We start from the raw sequence: 25,183 nt of genomic DNA on the forward strand, positions 1-25,183 counted from the left end.
TCTTCAGGGCCGCCGACAGAGAGGTTCAAATCCGCTATTCCCCAAATGCAAGCTCACAGCTGTGCCCGTAACAGCACAGCCAACTTCCTCGGTAGTTTATAGGTTTAATTAAGGCAGCAGTGAACATGTTAATTCCAACAAATCAACAGTAACCTTATGAAACGTCACACACAAGTGAATCACATCTCACCTCATTGTTATAACATATTTTCTTGCATATTAAAGCCCTTGCATAATTTACGCATCCCAACATTTTGGGTGCAAAGTGGAGAAAAAGAAATGTTCACATATTTGACTTCTTCGAACATCCATCATGCAGTTCCGGATGTGTTTCGAAATAAAGATGTCAACTACTCAAGTATCAGCCTTCTTATTGCAAAAGCGGGCCTTCCAAATGCTGGTCAACGTGCAATTATCAGCCGGTAGGAAATACCACTGCACTAGTTCAGTGAGGGAATCAGCGCAGAAGTGACTAGTGATGTTCTATTCCAGTGTGGTACAGACATATTTTACGAGTGTTTCTGGGATAGGACATGCGTTTTCTGCGATCTCAAAATTGTTTGTTAGTCCAAGGTGAGCAAGTATTTGGTTAATACTGCATCATATAAACTCGCGGTGATCAGTTACACCGACACATACAGGGATATGGCAGTGGGGCGGAAGTATTCAGTGTCTGAATGCAACGTGCGCTACCGTAGTAACAGAGAAATGCAATTCAAGCAACCAAGAAGCCTCGCAAAGTATTTTGCGGACAAAAAAAGACAAGTTCCAGCAAGAAGAGGAGGATCTGCTTAAATATATGATTTTGTTACGCAACGGTGGACATGCTGTTTCTCAAGGAATGTTGCATTTTAAAAGACGAGAAATTGCTGCTGCACATGGAATCAGTGTCTCGGATTTGAAGGTTAGCTACGGCTGGATGATTAATTTTATGAAGAGAAATTGACATTCTCTTTGATGAAGAACGACATTATGCCAAAAATGCTGAATGATTTCAACCAAAAAGCAATTGATTTTTCATCGCTTTGTGATTGAGAAGCGTAAAGTGAAGGAATATTTGCTCTCCCAAACAGGAACTGCAGGTCAGACGCCAATCAGTTTCCATATGTCACAAAGCAGAACAATCGATATGAAAGGGACATTGAGTGTTATCATATGCACTACCGGAAGCGAAAAACAACGATGTACTGCAATGCCTGCTGTAACAGCTGATGGCAGAAAGCTTGCACCTTACGTTTCTCTAAAATGAAAAACAATGCCCAAAGTAAAATTTCCATGAGGGATCCACGTTTGTATCCAAAAAAGGGTGGATGGACACGTTACTCATGTCAGATTGGATACGAATGGTGTGGGGAAATCTAACAGGTCGTGTTGGGCAGTTTCCTGTGTTTTTTTTTGCTGGTATGTCATTATTATGTACTTACATGAATTGTACTTTTATTTGTTCATATTTATTTCACTTCAGGTCATATTGACAGCTCGTAATGGGAAGAATATTTTCCAAAGTCAGTACTTGAAATCAAAGTGTCCAACCTACCTGATGTCCTAGTACCCTATTTGACATTTTAGAAAAAAACTCACACTGGAGTTTTATGCCAGATGACGATAACCATGAATGAATTGAACCAATTGTGTTTATATTATATTTGATGTATCTTTTACATGTAAATGAATTGTAAATAATTTTTAAATATCTGAATTCCTTAAATAATTTACGCATCTGATGTTTTCACCTGTATTTTTCATAAAAAAGTGTGCGTTAATTATGGGAGAAAATACGGTAATATTTTGCAGCTGCACAACAACCGGGACAGAAAACCAAGAAGGCTATCAAAAAACTGGGATGGATAAAAATGCTGCTCTCTGGTTACATCTTTGCTAAACTGAAGGACTAGCTTTATGGAAAGAGGTTTGAAGATAATAACTCTTCAAGATGACTGCCACACACTTCCTTAGACCTGCTGGACAGAGTTCTACCATGCAGGCATAAATGCACCTGTTCCAAGGTGGCATAAAACAGTTGAAATGGATGTAGGGAAACAACATGTGCATAAAAGATTTAGCAACATATTGTACAAATAATAAAGGTGTAAAACAAAAATTGCTTTGGGTACTAAGTTCCAAAGGACAAAAGTTTGTTAATAAAAAATCCTAAATTATTATACGTTAATAAAATATTCAAAAAATATTATCCAGGACTTATTTAACACCCAAAATGTGCAGGATCAATTAATAAGTAGATACCTCATTGGAACGAAGCTCTTTGACCATTTTCACATTGACCTTCTCCAAACTTGGATCAGCAAGCAGACCGTATGGGTCTTCCTCTATCTTCACTTGGATGTCATTGGATGTGAGGGTATTTTTCTCCTGTAAAGATAAAAAAGAAAATATCAGCATATTGCTATTCCTTTACAAACCAAACCCCATGGCACTACAGCCCTTGAAGGGCCTTGGCCTACCAAGCGACTGCTGCTCAGCCCGAAGGCCTGCAGATTACGAGGTGTCGTGTGGTCAGCACGACGATATTCCTTTACAAGAGTTCAAGAAATATAACTTCATGATCACATATTGGAGCTTGAGACAAGCTTCAAAATTTACAATATACCAGATCACAACTCTAAACTCAATATGAACATTAGCTAACCAATGATTTTGTGGTGCCTAAACCAAGATATACTATATCAGGCTGATAATGTATCAGTTACGTCTTCAGCCACAGCCTGGTTGGCTCCTCAAAAAGCACTAACAAAAGTTACGTCATTATGGGGAAAGTGCTAAAACCAGTGGTAGTTTACCATTAGTCACGGCCATCAAAGAGATTGAGATTTCAGAGATAGCTACATTTTGATCTGGCATGTGTCAAGAGATGAAATTGATAGCCTTACACAGATACATCCTACAAGGAAGTCACTTAAGCATGACCACTTCTGAGTAACCTTTCAGTTAAATTGATCACTAGATTGTCATAGATATTTTTTAATGAAATTTTGAGGAACTTAAGGCTTATTTCACATCTGTGCACTTTATATGGCGTATCAGAAATCAAACACCTCGACAGCAAAACAACTGACAGTTCCACACTGTCACAGGTGAACATGTAGTGGAAGCGGAAAGTGTTTTTTGAAGACTTTATTTGTAAAGTATGATATAATGTTTTATTTGTAATGACCTAACCAGTACTGTGTAATATTTGTAACATGTATTTGTAAATAGTAGTATTCAGTTCTATATTTACTGGAAGTATCCAGAAACTTTTGTTACATGAATGTTTGAACAGGGTGTGTTGCCTTTTGTTGGTTATGTGTTCTAGAATGTATTTTCTGACTGTTCTGGAAATGGAAGGTTCACGATTGCGTATTCGAGAATGTAGGTTAAGTTCGCGACTGAAGTTGGAGTTGTGATTGGTGAACCTGGGAGGGGATGGGCGGACTCATGCATTCTGATTGGCTACTCCAAGGCCAGGGTTTTCCTATATATAGCGAGCGAAGCTGCGTTGTCTTGTCTTGTCCTGGCTGAAGTTTTATGTCATTGCGACGCTTCACTACCGGGATGAGCCACCTTCGGGTAAGCACTCTTGAATTCCGTTCCGGCTTATATTTCCGTAATGTTCAGTTGCTATTTCGTATAGGAGTCTGCCCTAGCCTAACCTGATTCGCCAAATTAATTATTTATGATGCCTTAGCTTTTCAGCTGGGCTTGGCTGTTTGTTTTCGAGGCATTCCCATTTCCTATTTCACTAAATATGTAGATTGTAGTTTGATGTATTTACCTTGGGGTTTGCCTCTGGTAGTTCAGTGTCACTTGATGTACGCTAGAGTTTTGGAGAGTACGTATACTTCACTGTAAATTGCATTGTACAACTGGATTTGTAACTAAATGTATAGTTGGTTTGGAATTTTGTAACTTGTACGTAGATATTATCAAAGAACCTCTAAGTTAGGTGTATCATGGAGCTTATAGTTCGTAAGTTGCAGGTTTGTGGATTTGGTTTCAGAATGTATTTTGTAAAATTTCATTTGTAAATAATATTTTTCAAATTTAAGGATTATGGCGAATTATTTCGGAGTCTGCAAACTAAGCCATGTCCATGTCCTCGGTAAAGTCCTAGCTCTTTCCACCTTCCTGGTTTATTATCCATTAGTTGGCCCTACTGTTTTACGTATGTTGTCGGCGGAGACCCGCGTAGTCCAGCTGATGTTTCGCTGAGTGTATAGTGGTTTCTGATATTGTGTAGTTGCTCTTACCTTCCCCTCTTTACTGTTTTCGTGCTTTGTTTTGTGTAACCACTGTAGTAGCGATTACACATACCGCAAGCACACAGCAGCACAAGCACAAGAAAGCCTAGAGGCCATCCCAGCATGAAATCATGCTAACTACTTAGGGTAGGACCCAACATAAGCACAAGACAGGACTGGGGAACTATGGGAATCCTGACATGAATCAGGGTCAAACAACCTCGACAGAGGAGTGGATCTTACACAATACATGGAACAGAACAATTACTGTATAATCCCGAATACCACCCGCACTTTTCCCCCCAAAATATTGGTTCTATATCTTGGGTGCGGGTCTTATTCAAGCCGTTCATTTTTGTAAATATTTACTAAATTTACATGGATTATTGAAATAGATTTGAATATGGTTACCATACTCAATATACCACATGTAAATGGGCATTCAGGTCTTATTGTGTTTTAGTTGTGTTCTAGAAAACAAGATTGATTTTTTCTCAATATGGTTACAGTGGCATGTAAACGCGAAATGTAAGGTAATGAAATATGGTAAATCAAAGAATATGGATAAATATGAAGTAAATATAAAAGCTGCTGCAGATGGTCGATCGTCATTTGTTTCACAAGTATTGCTGGGATGCTGGGTGCGTAAATAGCTGATCTCGCAGGATATCGTACTTTGCAAGAATCGAGACTGTTGGTTATGGAAGTCTACCTCGCTCACATTCAAGTTCTGTATCTGTCCCGTGAAAGTGCTGTCTCGATAGTAAGCGATGGATTCAAAATGGCATCTGCAGCGGTTTACTGTCCGTGAAAAACTTAAAGTTGTAAGTGAAGCTGAAATATATGAAAATCGTGCCATTGGCAGAAATCACGATATTGATGAATCATGTATTCATGATTGGCAGAAGAAGGAAAAAGTTCTAAAAAGTAACGGCGATCACCGAGCGTGCCGCGGGCGGAGTGCAGTGTTTCCGGAAATTGAAGAACAACTCCATAAATTTGTGACAGAAAAATGTGAGTTAAGATATGGTGTTTCTAGTGAAATGTGTCAATTGAAAGCACTAGAGATCTCAAAAGAACTCAAAACACAGGGTTTTACTGCAAGCTGCGGATGGATCCGTAACTTTTATCGGAGAAAGGGATTAGGCATTAGGAGACATACATCTATTTCACGTCTCCCTGGGGCATATGAAGAAAAATTAGCGGCCTTTCAGCGTCACATTATTCATTTGAGAACGCAAAATTCTTATTTGCTGTCGCAAATTGGGAATGCTGACCAGACACCTGTCTATTTTGAAATGCCATTGGAAAATACAGTTGATACGAAGGGTTCTAAAAGTGTAACCATCAGAACAGGTGGTAACAAACAGCAATGATGCATGGGAATGTTGTGCGTATTAACGGATAGCACCAAACTCCCTCCATATGTGGTTCTGAAAACGAAAACACTTCCGAAAGCAAGCTCTCCATCCGGTGTTATTGTTAGAACGCATGAGTCCGGCTGGATGGACAGTGCATTAGTTGAGGAATGGGTGAAGTGCATTTGGCAACATTGACCGGGAGCTTTGTTACAAAAACAAAACATGCCTCTGTTGGACAGTTACTGAGAACATACAAATGATGCTGTAAAATATATGATGAGGAAAGGAAAACCCGACCCTGCGATAATTCCCGGAGGACTTACTTCTATTCTACAGCCGTTGGACGTGTGCAAGAACCAGCCTTTCAAAACTGCAATGAAACAATTGTACACCGAATGGATGTCTGATGGTGATTACGTGTTAACACCAACCAGACGAGTGAAGAGGCCTGAAGTGGGACTAATATGCACCTGGATCAAGAGCGCGTGGGCATGCATTCCCAAGGATCTAGTGTCCAAAAGCTTTAAGAAATGCGGAATTTCAAATTCAGTGGATGGTAGTGAGGACGACTATTTGTGGAAAGATGCCAGCGACAAAAGTTTCTATGGTGAAACTTCACATGACGACGGTGAATTCTGAATGATCTCAGTATTGGACCGATTTTATTTACAATTTTTGTGATGATGTTAATAACTGTAAGCTGTCTGAATTTATATTTGTGGTATATTTGAAGAAAATTAAACAGGTATGTAAGTTATTTGATTTTTTTTTTTTTTTCATATTTTGCCATCTTAAATTTAGGGTGCGGGTCTTATTCGGTGGCGGGTGGTATTCGGGATTATACGGTACTTGAAGTAACGTAAACACCATGAATAGTTTAAACTGCCCAAGATATTTAATAGAAAGGAAATTCAAAGAAGAAAATAATTGGGTAAAGGTTTTAAAATACTAGAAAATAAAATACAGTAGAACCTCGATAATTCAAAATCGGTTAATTCAAAATCCCCCCAATTCGAAGAAGGTCTCGTTCCCGGAAACATGAGATACAGTTTTGCATGTTATTTAAGTTGTTTAATTCGAAATACAGATAATTCGTAATTCGAAGTACAATGTCGGCCCCATTACCGAAGTTTAGACCTTTAATTCGAAACTGCCTTTACATTTTAAAACAGTAGTATGTTACAGAGTAATTTCAACTCGAAATTTATCCGCGTCATAATATAACGCGTGTTCCGGAATTTGGAGTGGTACTGTAGCTTTCCGCATTTACACTCACTCTGGTGGATCTACAGTGCGCTTCATGATTACCAAGTTGAATGAAATTGGAATTCTTTTGTATTCAAACTTTATAGAACGCCGTAATATCACGCAATGGGCAGTGTGCGGGAATGCAGAATCCGCGAACACTGGCGAAGCCGACAGTTGACAAAAGAAAAAAAAAAAAACAAAAACAAAACGTGGCTTATATAATAAATTTGTAGGCACCGAACAATATTGTCATTGCCGATGAAAGTGCATTGCTTTATTTTAATGCGAACCCAAATGGTCTTATGGTTTTAAAGGAGAAAGTGCCAGCCGGAGAATCGTACAAGTGTGAGGGATGGGGGTCATCGTAGTGCGTTGCAATGCACATGGAAGCGAGAAACTTTATCCCCTCGTCATAGGAAAGATCGATAAGCCACAATGTTATGGGCGTCGGGCACTTTCCTTGCCAGTACAAAGCATCTAAAAATGCAAACAGTACAGAAATCCAAAAAATAATGCATTTGCACAGGGGAACCAGCATAATTTATCCTCGTCTTTGAATTGTGTGATATTTTTCTTTCATTGCGTGAGGTTATGTTTGTAAGTGATTTACCCAAGTGCATTATTTGAACATTGTAAATGCACCTTGTTGGATACATGTTGGAAATAGTTTTTTCCCATGGCATTTGAAAGGTTTAAACCATGAATCGAAGTGATTGTATGTATTAATGAGTCTTAGAATACTTTGTGACGCGGCAAGTGTTTACATTTCTGAAGTATGAGAGAAGTGCCATGGCGGGAAATCGTACAAGGATAGTCATAGGAAAGTTAGATTTTAAGGACATTGGGCACTTTCTGTGTAAATACAAGGCATCTAAAATGCTTACAGTATAGTAATTCAATGAATAAAGTACTTGCACATGGGGGACAGCATAGATTTTTCCTCGTCTTTGAATCGTGTTTTTTTTCTTTCTTTCGTTGCGTGAGGTTATGTTTGTCAGTGAGATATCCAAGTGCATTATTTGAATATTGTAAATGCACCTTCTTGGATACATTTTGGAAATAGTTCTTTTTTCATGGCATTTGAAAGGTATAAACTGTGAATCAAGGTTAACTGCATGCAGTAACGGGCCTTAGAATATTTTGTAACGCAGCGAGGGTTGGTACTTCTGAATTGCCAATTGGCGGTTAATTCGAAATCACGTAATTCGAAGTCCGATTTTTGAGTCCCAATGACTTCGAATTAACGAGGTTTTACTGTATTTACAATTAATGAACTCAAATTTAAATTAATAAAATTATCTAAAAAGAGAAAATCATGAACACTAGTATAATTACACTCCTTTCAGAAATAACCAATACATTAATTTTACCATTTTCATAACAGGGATTTCAGAGGACCATATTTACCTTTCTCATAACAAGAATGGGGCTAATAACCTAGGCATTAGGCCTCTTTAAACAACAAGCATCATCATCATCATCATCATCATCATCATCATCATCATAACAAGAATATTTTAGTTTACTTTGGTGCACTGTTTCAAATATAAATAAAGCCTTGAGAGATGGAGGGGACCATCAATAAAAAATAAGGTGTACAATACTCAAGAACTCTGAAGGGCCAAAATTAAAAACCCAAAACTACAGGGTCTTTATTTATGCTCGGCAAGGATTTTCTCGCTCGACCTTGGCCGCCAGTGACGGTTCAGCTGCCGACTACGCGCGTGCGTATGTACGGCAGAATATGGTGCTCAAAATCATTATCATGCATTTATGCTGAAAATGTTCTCCATGCACTGCCAAACATAATCAGCATCTCCTGATGAAGTTTTTGGTTACTCTACCAAGTTCTTCAGCACTGATGGATGCAATTGCAGCTCTTATACTGTCTTTAAGTTTAGTGCGTGAGGGTTGTTCCCATAAACTACATTTTTTAACATTCCTCATAAATAAAAATCACATGCCATTAAATCTGGGCTACGAGGGGGCCACAGATTTTTTACTTTTGATCCTTGTACCAAACACGCTTCAGTAAGGAGATAACGACCTTTATGCCTATCTTTATTGTTTACTGAACCTGTACGTTTGAATCTCTTGGCCAGTTGTTTTATTGTCCGATTGATAGGAATGGGTTTCCCAGGAAAATTCGCTTGAAACTTTTGTCTTGTCCTAATGCACGATTTTCTACCCTTAATGTAAGCACTGTGCAGATATACACGTTCACGTAATGAATATTTCACATACATTACAGCATTATACACAATCACAATAAAATACTATACAATACGACATACAGTGCGCAATAGCTTCATTGAACACCCTACTATCTCAGAGCTCAGCTCTCAGCAACTGCAGGAAGTGCCGGAAACCCCGAGTACCATTGGCCGGTCATTGGTGGCCAAGATCGAGCGAGGAAGTCCTTGCCAAGCATAAATAAAGACCCTGTAATTAAAATACCTTACTCCCTTGATCTTTCCAAATAAACACATTTACAGAACAATAACAAGCCCACGTCAAGAATTGACGCTACCAGAACAATAGACAATAATCAAAGATGCGATGAAATATCATAGATAAGATCAAGACAAACAATCTAACAGTCTCAAGAGTGATGTAACAATTCATACAAGGCCAAGATGCCTCTTTGAGTAGAACCCTTCGTAAGGGTGCAGTGGCATCACGCGACAATTCTTTTGGTGATTTGCCTCCAGGAATTTCTGCCTTGAGAATGGTGACTTTTGCTGTTAGCTCATCCTGGTCAAGCTCTTGATCTGGTCCATCCATTGTAATGGTGCACATCCTCTAGGTCTTCGGCCATCAACATTTTCCTCTATGATAAGTATTTCCATTGCCTCCTATCTCCTGGCAATATGAGCAAAATATCTGAGTTGTTTTTGGTTGATAAAGGTTGACAGTCTTGTTCTGATGCTGAGCTGTTGCAGGATCGATTCATTAGGACGGTGTGCTGTCCATGGTATTTGCATTAATCTCCTATAGCACCATATTTTTAGAGCATCAATCCTGCGATGATTGCCATCTTCATCGTCCAAGTTTCTGCTGCATAGGTTGCGATACGGAAGATCAGAGTTCGAATGAGGGTGAGCTTTGTCTTGGAAGCAATGGAGGTGTCCTTCCAGATGCGAGTAAGTTTTGGAAGTGAATTTCTCGCAATCGCAATGCGCTTATGGATCTCAGGTCCACAGTCCCCGGTATTTGTGACAATAGATCCCAGATACTCCAAGCAACTGACCTCATAATCAGCAATTTTTGTTATGGCAGGCCTGTTGTTATTAAAACAATCTACAATCTCCAAATCTACAATCATCACTTCGGTCTTATTATTGTAGATTTCAGGACCATATTCTCTGCTTCGGTTATCTAACCTCCGCATGATGGTTTCTAGTTTATGATCAACTGTTGCAATTATCACAGTGTCATCTGCATATCTGAGATTGTTAATTTTCCTGCCTCCCGTCGACAATCTCCCTCATAATGAACTCACTGTATACATTAAATAGGAGGGGGGAGAGAATGGAACTTTGTTGCGCTCCAGCAGTAGTAGAAAAAATGTCTGACAAGTTGCTATTAATTCTCACTGTCTCAGTGTTCGAAGAGTACAACTGTTGAATCAGGTACACCAAATGTCTTGGCATCCCCATCTCAATGAGTATAGCCCAGAGCTTTGAACATTTTACCTTGTCAAAGGCTCTCTTGTAGTCCATGAAGTACAGGAACATCTTTGATATTGTACTTCCTTGTCTTCTCTATAAGCTGCCAGATGTTGAGGATCTGCTCACGAGTTCCTTTGCCTGGAACGAACAGCTTGATGCAGTATTGTCTCCATACTTTGGTGATGCCCACTGCATTTGTGAAGATATTCCCTGGTTGTCTTTAATAATCTGAGTCTTAGGCATAAACTCTCGTGCTAAGTATTTCACCTTGTCGTACAGTTCTGCGCTGTGATTTTTGGTGGCATGTGCCTGTAGTTCTGCACGCAGTGTCTTAATATGTTCATTCTTGTCTCTTCTACAAGTGGGTTTGATATCACTATTTATTTTTTCATTAGTTGTCCTTGTTGTTCTAGATCTGTAGCTGTGAGCTGGATGTTAAGTCTCATTTCAACCAGCTCCAAAGTTTTGTCAGTCATCCAGTGTTGTCGCTTCAATAGGGTGTTCATCTTTCGGACCTTGCTCGCTGCACCTGTGATCCATTCTTCAATTCTTTTCCAAGCCATGACACAATTTCCCTCTAGGTCAGGTGGCCCAGTGCTTCGGAGTAATGTAATTAGCTTAGGGGCCAATAACTTTTTCGACTTTATTTTGACCACTGGTTTGCTCAGTTTGATTCTAAGGTAGGCCCAGAGTAGATGATGATCCAATCGCATTTGGCACTAGGTATTGTTTTCACATTATGGAAGGAGGATCTCCATCTTTTATCAACAAGGATGTAATCAATTTGGTTCTTTAAATGCCCATTCTGGGAGGTCCACGTAAAGAGATGACGTTTGTGGTGTCTAAACATGGTATTCATAATGGAAAGACTGTTGTCAGTTACAAACTGTATTAAGCGATTGCCTCACTAATTAAGTGCACCCAGGGCATACTGTCCTATAGTTCCTTGCAAGTGGTTGTCCATCGAGGTGGTTCCTACTTTGGCATTGAAGTCTCCCAATATGATGGTAATAAGTCTTAGTTTAAGTGATGCTATAGTATCTTCCATGTTGCATAGAAGTCTTCAATCTCTTGGTCGTTTGCAGCAATGGTGGGTAGATATACCTGGATCAGGTGTAGTTTATATGGTTTGGTGTTGAGAGTGAGGGTCAGTAATCTTTCATTGATAGGTCTGTATTCCTCAACATATTGGGATATCTGCTTATCAACAAGAAATGCGATGCCATTCTGACTTGTATCATTTGCCCCGACAATATATATTACAGGGTCATCTGTTTTAAAATGCCCACATCCTTTCCAATGAGTTTCTGACAGTCTACAAATGTCGATTTGATGTTTCTTTAGTTCTCTTTCTACAATGCAAAGTTTTCCCGTCTGAAGTAACCCTCTCACATTCCATGTAGCCTTTGTGAAGTAGGTCTGCATCTGGTCGATCAGTAGTAGATTTGCCATGCGAGGCCTGATCGTTCTCCTCTGCACGTCCAGTAGCACATTTCAAATCATTCAGCCCGGAACAAAACTAACCCGATCGCTACTCAGATCGTGCAGCATACAGATATTCATTTTTTGACTCTGCATGATGTGCTCATAATCAGATGGTTTCCCCTTGCCTTCCTGATTCTATGCCACTGGCCATCCAGTGGCTCTTCCGCCTTTAGGGGCAGCTTCCCACCCCAAGGCGGCCATTGGCACTTGGTAGAGGGGACCACTTATACCGATGGTCATTCAGCCAAGATACCAGATACATTACAATACAAGGCAAAATAATATTAAGAAAATTAGCAACTACAGTGTCCCTTAGAAGGAAGAAAATATAATGAATCTACCTAGAATTTCATCTTTACAACAAACAAGTATGCGAGCGTGTCCTTAGCAGCTGACGGGCCGAGTGGCTCAGACGGTGGAGGCGCTGGCCTTCTGACCCCACCTGGCTCAGTCCGGTGGTATTTGAAGGTGCTCAAGATGGCGGCGAGTGAGAGTAACTGTGTGTTCTTTTAGGAGTTTTGGTGTCAAAATAAGTAGTGTGCGCAAAAGAATATAGTGATGTTCATCTAGACGCTCCAGCCAGTGATTTATTGTGTTGTGAGGTGCTCGGAAGTAATTCTGTCCAATTTAAACGGCTTTTTTATTATTCCACGTGCTACAGCGGCTGCTGGCGTACCCAAGCCTTCCTCGCCGGGAGTATACGACTCGCCATCTCAAGATTGAATATACCTCAGGTTGGAAACTGGTTGACTGCCGTTCGTGAGTTTTATTTTCCTTCACTGCCGACTGCAAACCTCCCTTGCATTCTTGTAGCACCGGCTTTGATTCGAGCCTCTAGTAAATTATCTCAGTTTTCTACTCGGTCTACTTTAAGTTTGTTGTTGACATTCCTACTGTTGGCTGGAGATGGACCCGCGGCGGATAGTGCGATCTCAGTTTACCATCAGAATATCTGCTCTCTTAAAAACAGAATTACTGACTGTGAGCTCTACCTACAAGAACTATCTTATTTCGATATTGTCGCCTTCTCTGAAAGTTGGTTAACTGACTTTGTTTCAGATACGGAAATCCCTCTTTCCAAAGAGTATTCCATTTTCAGAATGGACCGTGGATCTCGAGGCGGGGGAGTTCTCCTGGCCGTTAAATCCAAATGGCTCGCTAACCTACATACTGATTTAAGCAGTGACTGTGAAGCCATTTGGGTAGAAATGAAATTTCAGCATTCCAAATATCTATTTACTTGTTTTTACAGACCACCTCGATCAACCCTGAATTATTCTGGAAATTTTCTCTCTTCTGTAATGAAAGCCATCCTAATGTAATCCTAATGTAAATATACTGGGCGACTTTAATCTCTCTATATCTTGGAATTCCCCTGCGCAATGTGTCCCTTCTAATAGCCTCGACAAGTGGTATCTCGACCATTATATTACAGGCCTAGGCCTCCAACAGTACGTCCTTGAGAACACCTGTGGGGATAGTCTTCTTGACTACCTGCTCTGCTCCATTGAGCCTTCAGTTATTTCTGTGGGACGAAATATTTTTAAATCGAACCACAAGTCTGTAGAGGCAACATTCTCTATTGCCCCCCCCCCCCGAAATGTCATCGACCCTATACCAGGAACTGTGTACCCATGTGGCGAAAGGTTGATTGGTAGGCTGCCAATCACACCCTCTCTCTTCTAACCTGGCACTTGCTGCAAGTGGGTGAAGTCCAGGATGCAGTGGACCTGTTCAATGACCAAACCCGTGCTGTGAACCGTGACCTTGTTCCTACTCATAAAACATCTGCCAGATGCCCACCTGGGAAGAAAAGTGACACCAATATTGCAGAAATTAATAAAACAAAAGTCTGGAAAGACTGGAAAATATCACCTTCTGAAGCCAGCTATAAAACTTTTTCTGACCTTTGCCATCACTATAAACGGCTTCTAAAACAGGATTACCAGGACTACATAAACTCTGCCTGCCTAGAAGTGAGAAGTAATAGCAAAAGATTCTGGTCTCTGATAAACAGCAGAAAAAATACAAAGCGTGTGCCAGACACAGTGACTTGGGGGTGATAATTTAGCCAGTGGTAGTAATAGACCGGAAATTTTCAACGATTACTTGGCGTCTAATTTTGTTTCACCTGTTCAGTTCCCAGATTTTTCGTGTATTGATTCTGTTCCTTCTCATAGTCTCAGTAATCTTTCAACCTCTGAGTCAGAAGTCTATTCTTTACTTTCCTCCCTGCCAGAAAATAAACCTACTGGTCCGGATGGTCTCAGTCCTGTCTTCCTTAAGAATACCGTTACGACTCTTGCCCATCCCACTGCTGTTATATTTAACCGTTGCTTCTTAGCCGGCTACTTTCCTGATGACTGGAAAATCACTAACATCACTCCGGTTTTTAAAGGTGGAAAGAGGTCTGATGTCAGAAAGTATCGTCCGATTTCTATATTACCCACCCTGTCACTCATCTGTGAAAAGATTATCCACCAGCGTCTTCTTTCTTTCACATTTCCTTATATATCATCCCAGCAGCATGGTTTCTTCCTGGTAGCTCCTGCCTAACTAATCTGTCTGTTCTTCTCCATCGCGCAACATCTGCTCTTAATGCCCGTTCCCAGCTGGACGTGTGCTACATTGATATTGCAAAGGCTTTTGATACCGAAAACCATGCACTTCTTTCCTATAACTCTCAGAACATTTTAATATCCATGGTCGCTTCCTAACTCTCCTGCAGAGCTTCCTCAATACCAGAACTCAGCGTGTGGTTCTTGATGGGTTCAGTTCGACTCTTGTTATGGTACATTCTGGCGTCCCACAGGGCAGTGTCCTAGGTCCGCTTCTTTTTGTCTTATTTATTGACGATCTCATTAATACTATATTCTCTGTTTCTTGTGAAATTCTACTATTTGCAGATGACTGTAAAAAATTAAAACAAATTGATTCATTATCAGACGTAAACTCCTTACAAAGTGGGCTTAACTCACTCTCTGAATGGTGCTCCACATGGCGTCTTAAGCCTAATCCTACCGAGTGTTCCTCTATTTCGATCATGCTTCGTAAATCCCCGATTCTCAGTAAATACTCCCCCCTTGGAAACCCATTGTTTGACAGCATATTGTTATTTGTCCCCCATATACGAAAGATAACCTCACGGGCAATGTCACTTCTCGGTTTATTGTATAGATTTTCTGACATCACCAATGTCCACGCCCTCCGAGCCTACTACGTATCTTGAATCCTACCGATTATTGAATTCGTCTCTCCTATTTGGTCTACTTCTTCACCCACTAATCTGAATCACATAGACTGTGTGCAGTCATTCTTCTGTGCCATTGTTAGAGCCAGAGTATCTGATTGTCGAAACCTGAGCAGTAATCAGATACTGGATAAGTTAAACCTTTGCCTGTTATCTAGTCGCAGGAAAGTAACCGACTTCAGATTCCTATATAACTCTGTTAATGGTTTATTTCGTTCTCCCGAACCTGCATCCTCCTTTTCCTTACATGTTCCAACTCGCAAAACCAGGACTAATCCGCCCCTTCATATTCCGTATTCCTGACTCTCTCTTGTTCAAAGAAGTTTATTTATCTGCATACCAACCCTCCTTAACTCTATCTTCTGACAGGAACTTGGACATTTTCTTCTTTGTGTGCCTCCTTTAATCGATTCTTCCTTAAATGAACCTAGTTCATTTTCTTCATATTCCTTTTTCTTTTCTCTTCTCATTGCTGTCTTCTCTTTTGTACATAATGTAATATTCATTTTTTAAAAATTTTTTTTTTTACTGTACTATACCATTACTTATGTGTTATATCTGTATTTATCTTACTGTGCCTAGCTATAAGTTCTTCTCTTCGTTTTACATTCAATCTTCAATTTTCATCGTTGTTTCTTTTGCCTTTATGTTTTGTTCCTAATTGTTGTGTCTCTATTGTTATTTTGTTAGTTTTTAATTTTTTCCTCTATTTTTATCATTAGGTGTTTTTTCCTCATTGTTCTTCCACTTAATTTTTTATATTTGCCTTGTGCTACTCCACTGTAAATATATTTTACCTTTGCAGAACTCTGTAATTCAGCTTCTCGCTGTTTTGGTTTCCAAAATAAATAAAAATAAATACGTCAGCCTCGTGTCGGTAGATTTACTGGCACGTAAAAGATCTCCTGCAGGACTACATTCTGGCACCTCGGCGTCTCCGAAAACCGTAAAAGTAGTTAGTGGGACGTCAAGCCAGTAACTTTTTTTTTTTTCTTTTTTAACTTATGCTGTAGGGTCAAAACAATTCCATATTTATAATACTTGGCATACAATCATTATTATATCACCAAGATTCAGTACGATTTTAATTTTAACCATTGCAAGTTTTGGGAGTTAGACAACCTTAAGAATGTTTGTGGAACCACTACACGAACCTCAACTAGGTTTTATGAGTTTTCGATAGAACACTGCTTAATACCAATATAGTTGGTCTGTTATTGGACATTATAAATTTTCCAGTTAACTCAATCCTGATTACCAGCGTTTCATCCCAGTGTGCTAAGTAGGGCTCATCAGTTGCTAAATAGCACACCTACCAAGATGCATGGCTAGTGCATATTGTGAAAGCCACTGCGTAAGCTACTTGGAGCCACCAGCAGTGCCAATGCACTGTGAGAGACTGTCTGATTTTCAAAAATTGATGCCTGCCTGGCCATCAGATGAAAATGTATAATGTCCAATAACGGACCAACTATATTGGTATTATAAATTTACTCATCTGGAACAAATATTTCAGGTTCACTATGGGAATCAACATCTTTATCATCTGATGGCCAGGCAGGCATCAATTTTTGAAAATGAGACAAAGTCTCTCATAGTGCATTGGCACTGCCGGTGGCTCCAAGTAGCCTAAGCAGTGACCTCCACGGAATGCACTAGCCATGCATCTTGGTAGGTGTGGTATTTGCCAACTGATGAGCCCAACTTAACACACTGGGGCAAAACGCTGGCAACCAGGAATGAGCTAGCTAGAAAATTTATAATGTCCAATAACAGACTAACTATATAGGTATTATAAATTTACTCATTCGGAACAAATATTTCAGGTTTGCTATGGGGATCAACATCTTTATCAGAAAACTGTCTTTCAAAAAAGTTCACACGAAAATCATTTCTGAACATTATTTTGTGAATAATCATTGCCTTCTAGTAAAAGTAAGTTGAACATGTGGTTCACAAGACATCTCTCAAAAATATTAATTTAAAACATCAACGACAGTAGACATGTTGGCGTTTTACTCATTGCAGAAACATGCATAATAGTTTACGTAGATAATGTATGTTGGAGTTAATATCAAGCCAGACGATCACTTACCAGAGTGGTGATTAATAATTCTGACGTACTCACTTATTTAATTTTACTCAAAATGTTTCTAAAGCTAAGTATTTTAGTCAACTGCAGGCACTCGCAGTCACACATGAAGTTGTATTTCAAATTTACACACAAGTTCAAATTAAAACACTACCAAAGAAACAAAGTTCAATATTGTAACGTGCTACTGCCATAACCTCTCCATCGACGTTCTACGAGTTTCTGCAAACTTCGTCGCATGTACATCTCCACATACTCTACAATTTTATGTTTCTACAAGACTATAATGCTATTATTATTATCTGCTCTGGTTATCAATACTTCTTCCTATCATCGGAATTACCTTACTTTGCTCACCTGTCGTTACCCTCCGACATTTCTCGACACACTGACTGCTGTCTTTCTGTCTGCCTCGCACCTACTACATCATCTGCCATGTCACATGATCTTTCTCGAATGAACTGGTCTTCGCTTCCGGGCGTGTATATATTGGACTGCTTGGCCCGTCTTCGGCAGACTGGCATCATCTTCTGTAAATAGTGTGTGTGTATGTGTGTGTGTGTGTGGAGGGACTACGGACCTCGCACGGCTTGCCGTGTGCTGCGCCATTTTCTTCCCTACCAGCTGATGGAGTTATTCTGAAAGGACTTTGGTGAGCTAAACATATCATTTACTAAACTTGTTTTGGAAACTTTAAAACTCGGCCTGTTTCGGCATTTTGAGTGATGGCATGCTATGAAAACTTTCAAGGCCTTGGTTTCGAGTCTAACTCCTTGCCACCTTCAAAACTGATTAAGATTAATTGATTTTTAGTGCTGAACACTTGGTGATGTGGACTGAGCCTAAACATCGTCAAACAGAACTTTCACAACCTTAGACGATTCTGAAAAAAATCTATTGGCAGATCAAACATTCTCCAGCATTACGCAGTCGGAGTTTCCTTTCTTTTCATCCTCACTTATCCTTATTGTACTGATCCTCCTTTTTACCCTACCCTTTTCTCTTTTATTAGGTGTATATGCTTTTTATATTAGGGCGCCCTGGAGGCGTATTCGTTTTTTTTTTTTTTTTGTGTGGCCAAATATTTCCTGATCTTCATGGTAAAAGTGTACTTGTTCCCTCCAAATTTGATCAGACAATAATATTAATAATTATCCTTTGAGGTGATTGTGTGTGTGACACCTCTCTTTTCAAAATAATAATAATAATAATTGAGAAAACTGGTTTTGTGATCTAGTTCCATTATATGGTCGAGATTCACACTGACACAGTGTTCTATGTAACGATTTTTGTAATTTTGTCCAAACTTATCTGTGGGTTAGTCCCCTTTCGAAAACGTTTCCTCTAAAACGGGGACCCGAGCTATTTTGTCTTTGTAATCAATGCCTGGGATTTTTGCTCGGACTACATCTTCTTGGTTAACAAGGTGTATATTGTGATAAACTTTTTTCACCAATTTTATTGACAAAAAAAAAAAAAAAAAAAAGAGAGTTGTTCTTTCAAAGGTTTTGAAACTCTACATAAGAAATATATCATCTGAGATGATTATCTGTATAACTTTGGAAAAACTGTTAAAGCACGGACCTTGCATGGCAGTTCCTTTTTAATCTCTTGTATATATATTGGTCAATTTTATTCTGTAGGTTTGACTTAATTATCCCTTTGATACTTTCCTAAAGTGTCCAGGGTATATTTGAGGATCTATTTCTTCCAAAAATGTTAGTGTGTACTGTATTCTCGTTAAAGCTGCTATTTCCAATACACTTGGTCATCTAAAAAAATTTTTTGTAACGTGGTGTTCTTTTTTGATTTTTGGTACCTACCACGGTAAACCTCTCCTACTATCCCCCCCAGTACTGCTTCCGCTCACTCTGCTCCTTTCTTGTTTGATGTGATCGACTCCTCGGTGCAGTGTTGCCTCTGCACAGACATCGTTTGGTAGTTTTTTCTTTCAACTGGGATGAAAAGACTAGTTTTGGAGAAAGTTCTCAAGATATCTTAACTATGTTGCACAATACGTCACAATATAGAACAATTTATATAGGCCTACACCTTCTTTTCACTATCATTTTTGCCTGCCGCAGTGAATGGCAGGAAGACATGCAACATCACACCTGCTATTGCCGAGTACTGAAACAGAAGTAAGGTTTAATTACGGCCACTATGGAGCGCGGTGCAGAACAGTTGAAGATCGAGAGATGAATTTATTTATTGCCCACAGGTATACTAAAATTTAAACAGATTCATTAATTAGGAGTTCAGACAACAATAATCTGCCAAATTTAAGCAGAATATGAAGCAAAGCTTAACAAACATGACTGAACAATAATAATAATAATAATAATAATAATAATAATAATAATAATAATAATAATAATAATAAAACTGCCCCTTTCAATTATAATGCCAACTGGCTCGGTAGTTTTTAGGTTCAATTAAGGCAGCAGTGAACAGGTTAACTGTAACAAATCAACGGCAACCTTATGAAACTCTATACGAGTGAATCATATCTCATTTCAATGTTATAATATTATGCAGGTGCACAACAACCCAGACAGAAAACCAAGAACACTATCCAAAAACTAGGATGGACAAAAATGCTACAATCTGGTTATCACATCGTTGGTAAAAAATGAAGGACTACGTTTGTGGAAAGAGTTTTGAAGATAATTACTCTTCAAGATGACTGCCACGCAATTGCTTAGACCTGTTGGACAGAGTTCTACTATGCAGGCATAAAGCAACTGTTCTGAGGTGGAATAAAACAGCTGAAACTGGTGTAGGGAAACAACACGTGCCTAAAATATTTAGCAACATATTGTACAAATAATAAACGTGTAAAACAAAAATTGCTTTGTAAACATTTATGGGTATTAAGTGTCGAAGTGACACACATTTGTTAATAAAAAATCTAAATTATTATACGGTATCCAAGAAATACCATTCACGACCTATTTAACACCCACAATGTGCAGGATCAATGAATGAGAAAGTAGATACCTCAGTAGAATAAAGCCCTTTGACCATTTTCACATCAACGTTCTCCAAACTTGGATCAGCAAGCAGTCCATATGGATCTTCCTCTAACTTCACTTGGTTTTTAGTGGATCCAATGGTATTTTGCTCCTATAAAGAAACAAATCCCAGTGTATTGCTATATCTTCACAGAAGTTCAAGAACTATAACTTTATGATCACATAATAGGGAAGAGCAAAACAGTGGTGATGACAAGAGGAGAAAGAGAAGGAAAAGGAATCAATAGAATCAGCAGATAAAACTTCGAGGTTGTTGAATACTACCATATTTGGGAAGTGAAATAATGCAAGATGCAAGGTTGGATAAGGAGATTGCAGAGGGGCAAAAGCGTGAAATACATTCTACCAGTATGTAAGGAACTTGGTGTGGAACAGAGAAGCTCCCATGAAATGTAAAGAGATACTGTATACGATGTACCATACCACTATATTAATGTATGCATCAGAGACTTGGGCACTGACAGCGAGAAATTAAAGTAAAATTCAGGCCAGTGAGATGAAGATTTTCAGAAGTACTGAAGGGATGTTGTGGGTTCGGATCCCACTGGTGTCCGGTTGGCCATTTTTGTTCTGTACTTAACATCTCTTCAATACGTACTAAATGTGTGTAACAGGACCTAATAAGTTGAAAGTCAATTTCGATAACAATGCGGTAGTGAAATTTCAATATTCATTAATTCAAGGCCTATTTCACATCTGTGCACTTTATTTGTAATAGAGCTAAAGTATATTCTATGAATATTGAATTTTCATGAGGGCATTGTACTTGAAATAAACTTTCAACATCATTTTCATTTGTCCAGCTTCTAATAATAATGCTATTTGTTTTACGTCCCACTAACTACTCTTTTACGGTTTTCAGAGACGCTGAGGTGCCGGAATTTAGTCCCGCAGGAGTTCTTTTACGTGCCAGTAAATCTACCAACACGAGGCTGACGTATTTGAGCACCTTCAAATACCACCGGACTGAACCAGGATCGAACCTGCCAAGTTGGGGTCAGAAGGCCAGCGCCTTAACCGTCTCAGCCACTCAGCCCGGCTGTCCAGCTTCTGCCAGGTAGGGGTATTGATGGCACTTTTCCACCTTTGCCCCTCCTTCCACCACACTTCAGTAATAGTATTCCAGTCCAGTCTTCTTTTTCTTTATTCTGCTCTTGACAGAGTCCATCATCTTGCTCTGGGCCTCCCTCTTGCCCTCTTTCATTCTATCTTAGCATACAACACTTGTTTTGGTATCCTTCCTTCCTCCATCCTCATAACATATCCAAACCATCTCAATTTACTCTTCTCCATCTTATCAACTAGTTTCTTTGACCTCTTACTCTCTCCCTCCTTGTCTTCCCTACCATACTCCTCAGGAACTTCATCTCACTGGCCTGAATTTTACTCTCATTTCTTCCTGTCAAAGTCCATGATATATACATTAATACAGGGGTATAGTACATCTTGTACATGATCTCTTTACGTTTCATAGGAGCTTCTCTGTTTCACACCAAGTTCCTTACATACTGGTAGAATGTATTTCTCGCTTGTATCCTTCTGCTGATCTCCTTATCCACCTTTACATTATTTCACTTCCCAAATATTTGAAGTATTCAACAACCTCAAGATTTTGTCCTCCAATACTAATGATTTCTTTTCTTTCTCTTTCTCTTCTTGTCATTACCATTGTTTTGCTCTTCTCCAGAATGATTTTCATACCATCTTTCTCCAATATTGTCATTTAAAGGCTCCAGTTGGATTTGCACTTTTCTATTGTTGTCTACCCAGATCACTGTGTCCTCTAAACTATCAACATTTAGGTCATATTCAGTACATATATTGAAGAGATATTATGACCAGAACAAAAATGGCCAACCAGAAACCACTGGGATCCGAACTACAAACTCCCAATTTTGCGTCTGTTCCTTCATCCATGTGAGTTATGGTGGCTTAGGTCATACTTATTCTGTTGGAAAGGATCTAAGCTGCATTACTGCCAGCATAACTGTAGAGTGCATGCAAGTTAAGTTCATAATAACATCACTTCAAGTAACAGCTCCTGGTAACTTTACCCTACTATTGTTACAGAGTGCCACAAACCAGCTGCCACGTACCAAATAGCGGAGTGTCTTCGAAGATTACCAGTGCTAGATGGTATCCAAGAAAATACTAAAATTATGCATGAAAGTAAGTAATCCCATAATAACTAAAATTTTCCAGAGCTATAAATGAGGGTTTGCTCATTCAAATTTCTTCAGCTGCTTTCTCACAGTATCCAATGCCACAAAACAGCTCATCAAATTAGATTTAGGTAATTCAAAATGCAGGATTCTGGAAATGGTCTCTGAGGTTAGTAGAAGGCAGGATCAAATGAAACCAGTTGGGCTTCATTGCACACTTCACAGTGCGCATATTAACGACTTGATGCTTCCACCTAATCAATAATAAATGTAGTGACAAATATATAAATTTACGTTTCTTTCAAAATGAGTCACAGTACTTGTTTCAATCTATGTAGATTATCTTCAATTGACACATCATACTATTAATAACCTAAATAGCATTCACTTATTATTACACAAGTGGCCAAATGCCATGGGAAGAATAACGAGTTCCTTCTCTACAAGCCCTCAAAACTGCAGCAATAAGGCGAGGCATCAAATCTACAAAGTGTTGGAACCGTTCTGAAGGAATCTTGACCCACGCATCATGCACTGCTACCCACAATTGGTTCTTGTGTAGTTGGTGTGGGGCTCATGGAGTGTACACCAGCATCGCAGCATCCGACAAATGCTCGAATGGATTAAGATTGGGGGATCTGGAGGGCCAATTCATGGTCGTAACTTCACTGGAGTGCTACTCCAAGCACCTGCGTGTGACCATAGAGTGGTAACATGGTGCACTGTCCTACTGAAACATAGCATCTCCATCATGGTATTCTAGTGCCAAAAAGGGATGCAGATAGTTTGAAGCAATGTCCACGTAATGTGCACCTGTCAGCGCTCCCTGCAGCTTAACTGCAACCATGAGAACGCCACCCAGATCAGAACTGAGCCACCTTCCACCTCTACACAACCTTGTTGACATGCAGGATCCATAGCTTCATGGGGCATATGCCACTCTCACGTGCCCATCAGCTTGATACAACTGGAATCAGGATTCATCGAACCATGCCATGTGCCGCCACAGTTCCAGGGTCCATTGCCAACGTTCGCGGGCCCATGCACATCGTTCAGCTCTGTGTCGAGGTGTTAGCAAAGAGACACGAGTTGGTCGTCAGCTGGTGAAGCCTATACGGTGAAGTAGGCTCCTTATAGTCTGATAGAAATGGGTTCTTGACTCCCAACATTCAAGTGGGTGGTGATCCGACTCACAGCGTACCGAGTGCCCAGTATGTTTCTGTGGAGGCGATGTGATGTCCATTCGTTAAACATCTGTGGTCCTTCCGTGCGTTGGTTTATGCAGGTAACATTCTCTCTGCAATATTGAGGAACCACCCTCGACACTGTTGACCTCGGAAACCCGAATTTACGTGTAATCTTTGCACAGCTATGACCCGTGCGCCGATGATCATCCCACGTTCAAAGTTGGTTACTCATGACATGTTGCCGTCTTCGTGTCTGTGACAGTCTGCTCAGCTATTCCAAAGCCAGCCGCAATGCTCAGGGCTCATACACTGCACAGTTTCTAATGCGACACAACTTCCCGTGACTTTTGGCCACTCAGAGTCTCGTCATAAAAATTTTACAAACTAATTCTGCTGTTACAAATCAATGTCATGGTGAAATGGGTCATTAAAACTGTTTGCACCAGTCAAACACTTGTGAAGTACAATCTCTTTGTCTTTACTTTAGTTGTGAAGCAATGTGTGATGGTCTACTGCTAGTTGTTCCTTTTAGAGTAGTAATAATAATAATAATAATAATAATATAATAATATTTGCTTTACGTCCCACTAACAACTTTTTAAGGTATTCGGAGACACCGAGGTGCCGGAATTTAGTCCCGCAGGAGTTCTTTTACGTGCCAGTAAATCTACCGACATGGGGCTGTCGTATTTGAGCACCTTCAAATACCACCGGACTGAGCCAGGATCGAACCTGCCAAGTTGGGGTTAGAAGGCCAGCGCCTTAACCGTCTGAGCCACTCAGCCCGGCTTTTGAGCAGTACTGACTAGAACATAACATATCAGATTTTGGTAGTCAGTATTCTATTGTTTAATGTAGAGTTTTAAGGCAAAAGAGTATAAGTCAAAAAAGTTAAATTTACAGGAGAGCCTTTTTTTGGTCCAGAGTTTAATCTTCACTTATTTGTAAAAAAAATTGTTTCATATTATAGCTTTTGATATTCTTCTACATAATCTACCACGAGAAATTTTAATATTTACATATTAAAAAAAAGTAATATGTGACATATTATCATGACCATATCCAAAGTGTGACTTATATGACGAATGGAAAATTATCTACTGTTACTGAAGTTCTATTCTAATCATACTTATATTGGGAAAGAAAATACGGAGGATGGAACCAAAATATTAAGATCAAATGACACTACTTTATTTGCATGTTCAAAATTGACCAAAGCAAAGTACCATAAATTCACAATAATATCCTGCATCTGACATAAGAAATTATTCACACAAACAATTCTTACTACGACAAAGTATACACAATGAACAGAAACTGACTGGAAATTTGTGTTTAAAAAATAATATGACAAGAGATAAAATTGACATTGATATTCACACCAGACAGTCTGTAATAGTAGAACGAAGTTTAATCATCATCCATGTGTTCTTCTATGTCAGGATAGACTTCTG

The 25,183-nt window shown here is 39.4% G+C and overlaps 1 protein-coding gene across 2 annotated transcripts in view; it reads right to left on the minus strand.

Moving 5' to 3' along the window:
• LOC136881838 (zinc finger protein 254) overlaps positions 1-25,183 on the minus strand; it is a 115,247-nt gene that overhangs the window by 73,933 nt on the left and 16,131 nt on the right. For both annotated transcript variants that reach the window (XM_068229432.1, XM_068229433.1), the window contains exons 3-4: positions 20,346-20,471; positions 2,245-2,370 (exon numbers count right to left, since the gene is read on the minus strand). In XM_068229432.1, coding sequence (XP_068085533.1) covers positions 2,245-2,370; positions 20,346-20,471 — 252 coding nt within the window. The remainder of the gene's footprint in view (positions 1-2,244; positions 2,371-20,345; positions 20,472-25,183) is intronic.

Source organism: Anabrus simplex, chromosome 10 (assembly GCF_040414725.1).
Source record: "Anabrus simplex isolate iqAnaSimp1 chromosome 10, ASM4041472v1, whole genome shotgun sequence".
NCBI lineage: Eukaryota > Metazoa > Arthropoda > Insecta > Orthoptera > Tettigoniidae > Anabrus > Anabrus simplex.